The following is an 8,122-nucleotide window of genomic DNA, read 5'->3' on the forward strand; positions in this document are numbered from 1 at the left end:
ATTTTATTTTATCTAAAAATTTAACTGTAATTTTAAAAAATAAATATACTAAGCAATAGAAAAGTTTTTTTTATTTTTTTAAAAATTCTAATCAAATATAAAGTATATTTTTATTTTTTTACTTTGGCTTTTTTTTTCCTCTCCCTCCTCGCAAAACAAAGGAGTTCTAAAATAAAATTGGTACCGATTCATGCTCACGAGAGTTTAAGATTCCTAATATTTTGATACAGTGAATCTTTTCAAATGTGTTATTTGCGGTGGTAACAGCCTGGATTCTTCCATTTTGGGGCTAAGTCTATTTGAGAATAGATGGTAGTATGCTACGTTTACAACCACTGTCATTGATCATTACAACGAACACTGTAATATTCTCGTAGATGAATTTGTATATTTTCAGAAGAATAAATTACAAATTAACTATTATATTCATGTTAACAGTGCAACGGCATGATAAATAATCTGTAATTCATTATTTTAATTGAACTTAATTGTTTAGCGAACAAAGATATTTAAGTATAAAATATTAATTCATATGGATAAATAGCCAAAGTGATATATAAGGGTCATTAGCTACCATTTAATATAAATATAATAGCACGGCGGTTTCTTTTTGTGACTCAAATTTAACGGAGCCCGTTTAAATATAACGGAGCCGTTATTTTGGGGCTCGGGGTAGACGGTGAAAACATTCGCTTCCGGACAAAGCACGGCATGCATTTCGTAATTCGGTCAGCCGTCGGGCTGGGGGCACGGTTGTAAATTTTGGGCGAAAGAAGGATTCCCCGTCCTTCGAGCGAAGCCACCGCTGGATCATCCGTTGCACAGATCTCAACGCCATCCGGAGAGGGGACCGATGGATGATCCAACGGTGAATTCGCGGGAAGGAAGGGAAATCCTTCTTTCGCATAAAAGATACAACCCGAGCGCGTGGAGCGGTGATCGGAGGGTTGACGGAGTTTTCTTTATCCTTTTTTGCTGTAATGCACAGAGGGCCATGCTTTGGGATCTGAATCCATTTTAAATCCAACGGCCTCGGATCTAGCACAAGTCTTTCCAAAAGGAAGAAAAGAATAGAAAATAATGGGTGCATTTATAAGCTTGCGCTAGGTTGCGAGGAGGGAGGAGCCTCCGTTTCTGGGACGGTTGCATAACAGTAACCGGCGTTGGTGGTGGGGCTCTATTTCTCCAACCCCAAATCGGGTCCTCTTTCTCCACTTCCCTCTACTCTTCTTCTTCTTCTTCTTCCTCTCTCCCTCTCTCTCTCTCTCTCATCATTCCTCTCTTTTCGATGGAAATGCTGACTCCTGGAAACTATCAGGTAACTTCCTCTGCATTCCTGAATCTTTTCTCTACAACCAACTTCGTCTCTCACCCTCATTTCCTGGATTTCTTTTTTGGCAGATCCGGTAGCCATTTGAGATCTTGCAAGCGGAACCGCGCAAGTTCTTCTGCCCCCAAAATAAGGTCTCTCTCTGTCTCACCAATCCGGACTCCATTTTTAGAATCTTCACGAAGAAATTACTTCTTTGTGAAATTCCGAACTGTTTGGAAAAAAAAAAAATCCCAACATTTCGCCGAAGTAGTATTTCTGCCTCTTTCTCTGGGTTGCTCCGAATTAATCTAAAGAGAAAAGACGGATCTATTTTACGGATCCTCTTTCTCCTTTTTTCCTTTTTTTTTTCCTGAGCAAAAAGGCTTTTCAACTTTTTAATATAGTGGCCTTTTCTCCGGATTTCCTTTTTTTTGTCAAAAAAGCTTCCATCCATCGTTTTTAAATTCAGAATTTCTTTCTGTTGCTTTTTTTGTTTTGTTTTCCTGACTGATGTGTGACCCGAGATCGCATCGCTTTTTCCCGCAGCGGTCTTAATTTTTAATTATTCAAACATGAGGAGATTAGTCTGCTGTCGCCGTCGAACCAAAGACTTCAGCCTGGATTTCGAGGAGCAAGAGAGTATGTCATCTTCACCCTTGATCTACCGTCCATTTATTTCTTTCTTCAGAAAAAGAAGAATAGATATGCCTTTAAATTTTGTTTACACCGCGTCGTTACCTCCTTCTCGAGCTTTATTTTCAGTCCAGTATTATTTATTTAACGGAAAGCAGAGGATGGTTATGATGCATCCATGGATTTGAATTACCAAAAGCAATTTCCATTTGGAGAAAAGGAAAAAAAAACCAAAATAAAGGAGGATTTCTCCATTGGGTACCTGCCGCGTTTCGGATGTTGAGCATCGCCTGTCTGCTGTTCTGAGCTGCCCACCTGCTCTGGCTGGTGGGAGCGAAGGGATCGGAGGAGATCTGAGAGATCTCAATAAATGGCGGCCGTGCGACACGGCACGATATGGTGCGGACTCACGCCCACCATTTAAACCGCGACTATTTAATAGCACCAAATGCTGGCACGCAAGGCTGACACCTGAGTCTGGTCCGGTCCATGCATTGGTTCAGGTCCATTACTATAAGCTAAGATATTCGTATACGTATATGTATATTTTTCTGACTAGCAGTTAGACTTCTGTAAAGTTTGGCTAGCCGTCAATTAAATAAGTTCAGTTACTAGCTGAAGTCATGGAATCCAAATTCATGTTTGTAAAGTCTACTACTAGGTTCTTATCAGAATATCGTGATACTTCTAGGTGGTAGCGTTCCCATTTAATACAAGAGTCATTTCAAATGTGAACGAGCTCGAGGTTCTTATCGTCCCCCCTGCGGGGTTTCACGTGGCTGATGCGGTGCGCACTGCAGCTGAAACGGAAAGACTGGGGACGCGGTGGAATTTATCCGTTGGGGTTTGTTTAAATGATGTGGATTAGAGTAGGTGGCCTGATGGCCTATAAAATCTTTAGATCTGGTGCTGTGGTCGAATGGTACGTGATCATGAGTTGCTCCTGGGTGGCCCGCAGTTCCACTTGTTAGCAACTAGTGCGCGGTGGCCAGCAGATCATGTGATCGGTCATGTCGGACCACGCAAGTCCTCTTCAATCCAGGCTTTAGAGCACAAACATTTCTGTGCTTCATAATGGCCCACATATGAATGAAGACACTTCATTTATGCATGGTCGTCTGCAATTTTTATCCCATCTTGCTTATGCATCAACCTGTTGGCTGGGTCATTATTAGTCTTGTCGCCTTCAGATGGATGATGATATTGTTCCTTTTCTTCCTAACTACGTTTTTTGCTGCTGGTCCCATATCTGATTGTCATAAGTTTCTTGGGATTGCGTCCTTTCTTGGACTTTTTAAATGCTCTATATATTTTATGCTAAACAGCGGTCGAAGATCTACGCAAAATGATATGAATCAAATGCAATCAGTAGAGCTTGGAGTGGTATCAATTTTGATGGTGAGTGTGGTCAAGCAACTGAATGTCAACAGCTCTAACATGCTGTCGGTTACAGGTCATGCTATTCTGCCAGTTTCAGTCTGGGAACTGGGTACAGCCATAGAGGACATACACATAAATATACCTAACTCATCTGAATCTGACCTGACCTGACCCGTCGATTACTATTCTTAACCATGACCAAAATCAATGATAGATGGTTGTGCTGCTGCAAACTTGCAGCACTCGAACCGTTTCGGAATCAACAAGAAGCAGTAGAACTAATTCTTGCAGAAGAATGTATGGAAGAGGTCACCGACCTTGTCATGTTAGAGATCTATTCAATTGTTCCAACTCTATAAAAATAAAGTGGCAATTCTCTTAGACAATAATTACCTTTGCTTAATTTGGTAAAAGATGTTGGCTCTTTGATAACTAGTAACTGGATAACGGGGCTTCAGTCTGTTTGTCGGCGCCTCTCTGCTCAGCACTTCAACTGGGGAGAGGTCCCAAGCTCAACTGGGAACATTCGTGCCTCCATATTTATTCTTGAAAAAATAGTATGTAACAGGGTTTCTAGAACTTGTCAAATTGGGAATAGTTAGCTTTTAGCAATGATTAGATTATGCCCAGACTTTCCAAAAGAGCATAAATCTTGTGATTCCATGGCCTGGGCTCGGTGGGCCAATTCTTGCAGCGGCCTTGAAAAATCAAGGGCTGGGATTCTTGGTGAATCGGCAGCAGGTGAGGCCCAACATTGGTGTCCTTAGTTGCTTTAAACTTGTCTTGAGAGCTGATACCAAACAATTTTACTAGGAACAATGCATTAAGAAGAAAATTCCGTTCATGCAGGGGTGATGACATATAGCGGCCTTGAGAGTTGCATCATCAACAGTTGCTCCTACGATAATGAGACTGGCAGCAGCGGCATGAGTCGAGCTGATGGCTGTGCTACCGTTGACTCCCTCGATGAGGATGCCTCAAGCTGCTCTTCTAGCAAAGATGCCATGGGCTCCTCCTTCTCCTCTCAATGCCTGATGTCAAGCAAGCAGGAGGAGGAGCAAGCTCTTGGGGAATGGGATGCCTTCCACAGCCTCCATCATCTCGGTGTCAAAGGAAAGGCTTCAGTTACTTACAATATGGATGTCTCGGACGTCGAGGCTATGAAGGAGAGGTTTGCAAAGCTATTGCTTGGAGAAGATGTGTCAGGTGGGACCAAAGGGATCAGCACTGCTCTTGCATTGTCTAATGCCATAACAAATCTCTCAGGTATTATTGATAGATCCTTCATATTACTACTTTCACATGTTTTAATTTTCCTCTTAAAATATAGCTTTCTTTCTAGAAAGATTCATCGTACATCTGGATGATTTAAAGGCGAGCATTAAGAATGATTCCAAGCATGAAAATTAAGATTAGCAGTAGTGCTAGCATTCTGTTTGGAAACCATAATAAGACTTGTGTTGATTGATACCATTGTTATTAAATCAGCCATTTTAAGTATGAACAGTATGAAAAGTTAGGGGCTTTGGACATTCTGCAGATTAGCACACAATCTGTGGACTGCTATATTTTAATAATGGTCACTGTGTAAGAAATCTAATGACATTTTCTCCATGATATCAGTGTCTGTCCAATTTGTTATAGTTACAAGATCAAGTCGATACAACTTCAGAATTCAATAACCATTTTTTTGTGCAGTTCACTCATTTTGCATAAAAGCTTGTTCATGAAAAACAAGAAATGCTTTTTTTTTAATTTTATATATCTGCATAGAACATGTCAACTGGCAGGATACTAAGAAAATTTGGTCCAAGTCATATATTTTAAATAATACAGTAAAGTAAAAGCTACAATTTTCCATATATTAAAAACCTATCTTATTGGCTAATAAAGTTAGCTTGATAGTGTAGTCTTCAACTTTGTCTTATTTGTTTATGATGTGCCAGCTACTTTGCTTGCTAATGACTTAATGTAGTTCTGGTTTTGCTTAACATCCATCTCATTTTCAGCATCAGTTTTTGGGGAGTTGTGGAAATTGGAACCTTTATCTGAAGAAAGAAAAAACAGGTGGCGTAGGGAAATGGACTGGTTGCTCTCCCCTACCAACTACATGGTTGAGCTAGTTCCTGCAAAGCAATATGGCACTAATGGCCAGATGTTAGAGGTATGGGTTTGGTAAATGAAGTATCGCTACAGGAATTTTTCCATTCAAGAGCAAGGGTCTTTCATCCTATTTTTCTATTGCATTGCAGATAATGACCCCCAAAGCTCGTTCGGATGTTCATATGATCCTTCCTGCTCTTCAAAAGCTAGATTCAATGCTAATTGTATGTTAACAATTTTACTGTTTGAAGTACAAATTAATCAAGCAATGATAAGAAATAATTGGATGGTTTGCATTGTAACTGATGTCTTTGTTATTCTTAAACATAATTTTCTTTTAATTCTACTTTCACTAGTTCATATGCTGGCCGATGAAAAATGAATTCCTGCAGGAAGTATTAGATTCGATGGTGGAAACGGAGTTTTGGTATGTGGAAGATGGTAGCAGAACTGAAGGGCGGAGCGGATGTGGTGGTGTTAGGCTGAGCAAGAAATGGTGGCTCCCATCTCCTCGGGTCCCTGATAGCGGACTATCCCCTTCTCAAAGAAGAAGGCTTGGTTTCCTGGGGAAGATTGTTCACCAAGTCCTCAAGGCTGCCAAATCAATCAATGAACAGGTCCTGCACCAAATGCCCATTCCAGATGCTATCCAAGATGCCCTTACAAAGGCAAGCAGCCACCTACAACCATCTGTTCCTTCCAAATTATTCATACCTGATTCTAATCAATACTTTCTGGCATGACAAACCTTAATCTGCATGAGAATATGATTTAATTTGAATTCATTTTCAGCCTTGTACAAGCCTGTAAAATTGTACTTTTGCAGTCAGGGAAGGCTAGCTTGGGTGAAGGTATCTACCAAGTTGTAGCTGTGGAATCCATTTCAGTTGAGGAAGTCCTGCTTTCTCTCAGTTTGAAAAGTGAACACAAAGTCCTTGAGACTGTGAACCGATTAGAGGGTGCAGTGTTTGCATGGAAGCAGAAAATGTCTGAAGAAACAAGCAAGAGATCGCCAATGCGGTACCCATGGTACTTTGGGAGAGATTATGGGTCGGAACTTGAAAAGACGGCAGTATATTTAGAAAGAGCTGAAGCACTACTGCAAATTCTGAAGATCAGATTTCCAAACCTTCCACAATCCTTTATTGATGTCACCAAGGTGAAATACAACAAGGTGAGATCATCATTTTTGCATTTTGGTTCTCTCAGGAGGACCTTTCCTATACGATTTTCTGTTACAATCATAAAAGGCTATGAATATGATGTTAAGTGGATGTGTTTAGCCAAGAGTACTCTATACAGTTTGTTTCATCTATGTCCCTGCTCTGTTTTTTGCTGTTTAAAGAAATCTAATTTTGTATGTAAGGCTTGTCAGCCTGCATTTGGATTCTTTTGCAGTGATTAGTTTTATACCAGGATCCATAAAATCACTTGCTCTGCTCCATTCTGTTGTGTAGGATGTTGGGCATTCCATTGTTGAAGCTTATTCCAGGGTTCTTGTAGGCCTGGCATTCAGTATGCTGTCAAGAATAGGAGATATCTTGCAGGAGGATGACTTGAAGAAGCCCACTACTCCCATTGCCACTCTCAAGTTCGATTTCACCTCTGATGTATATCTTGCTGGGATCACTGAAACTCCACCTGGTCATATCAAGCGCTCTCTCATTGAGCAAATGAACATGGTAGACGGGCGGTATAGCAAAGACAATGAAAGTAAGATCATGGAGGAGGAACCTTTCTTAGATGACAAGGGAAAAAGCAGTAATGGTGGTCGAGGCTAGCCCATTTAGAAGTACAGCTTGGTGCTATGGAAGGGAAGTTTGTGTAAGCACCCCGCTTTCAAGCTCTCCTTCAGCAGGGAGACGGCCTCACAGCCGACGGAATTTGTAAGGTGATCACTATATAGAGGAAGAGAGTTTGAGGTATTGCAGTCTCTGTAGAATGACCCACTTTTAGAAAGATATGTACTGCAGTCAATTTCAGTCAATGCTGTGTGGTTGAAAATTCTCATCTGTACATTCTATATGATAAGATCCTAATGTCTAAATTAGTTGGGAGTCCAGAGCTTGTGAGGCGAGGCATCTGAAGAAATTAGAATTTTCTGTGCTAAGAAAAAATAGCGTCTCCATGGTTAGAACAAAACGAGGAAAAAAATTCTCAGAAGTTACTGAATTAGAGTAGTTCCAAGAGGATCATTCTCTGCTCCTTGCTTCCAACCGATAAAAGAGTGAACTTGGGGGCAGCTGCATGCAAATAGTTTCAGTTATTTGATAGCGTCTCTAAGGCAGTTGGCCTGGCCTGCACATCACAATCCCATTGGAATGTGTAGATTTATGCCATTTTCCAAATCACAGGTAATATCTACCACCTCCCTCAGCAAATACATCTGTATGTCAGATAGTATTGTGCTGCATACAATGAAGCTATTGGAATTTGTTGTATGATTTTTAAGCAACACATACTGCTCGATTTTTCATCCAATGCAAAAATATATCTACATCCACAAGGGAGCCTAGCATCCGAACGGCTCTTTATTGCGATCAATTGTGCCAACTGGGTGCAATTTGTCTTCAATCGCGTATCTCAAGCCGGACATCTAATTAGGAGAAGAGTTCAAACGTTCAGCAACCGTCAACTGGCGTATCCAGTTTCATTAATTGGCTTGAGATATCCAAGACAGCCGCATCCCTCCCT

The 8,122-nt window shown here is 40.8% G+C and overlaps 1 protein-coding gene across 2 annotated transcripts; it reads left to right on the plus strand.

The window, feature by feature from the left end:
- Positions 1-1,123: 1,123 nt before the first annotated feature.
- Positions 1,124-7,485, plus strand: LOC103718749 (rop guanine nucleotide exchange factor 14-like). Of its 2 annotated transcripts, XM_008807698.4 has the most exons (9): positions 1,124-1,318; positions 1,402-1,464; positions 1,859-1,951; positions 4,175-4,591; positions 5,335-5,489; positions 5,578-5,652; positions 5,821-6,096; positions 6,255-6,602; positions 6,886-7,485. In XM_008807698.4, the coding sequence occupies exons 3-9, from the start codon at positions 1,885-1,887 to the stop codon at positions 7,207-7,209; spliced, it is 1,662 nt and encodes a 553-aa protein (XP_008805920.1). In that variant the 5' UTR covers positions 1,124-1,318; positions 1,402-1,464; positions 1,859-1,884; the 3' UTR covers positions 7,210-7,485. The 2 variants fall into 2 exon arrangements, with proteins under 2 accessions (XP_008805920.1, XP_038979823.1); XM_039123895.1 differs by lacking the exons at positions 1,124-1,318; positions 1,402-1,464; positions 1,859-1,951 and adding an exon at positions 2,347-4,066.
- Positions 7,486-8,122: the final 637 nt, after the last annotated feature.

The sequence above is a fragment of the Phoenix dactylifera genome, chromosome 2, assembly GCF_009389715.1.
Source record: "Phoenix dactylifera cultivar Barhee BC4 chromosome 2, palm_55x_up_171113_PBpolish2nd_filt_p, whole genome shotgun sequence".
Classification (NCBI taxonomy): Eukaryota; Viridiplantae; Streptophyta; class Magnoliopsida; order Arecales; family Arecaceae; genus Phoenix; species Phoenix dactylifera.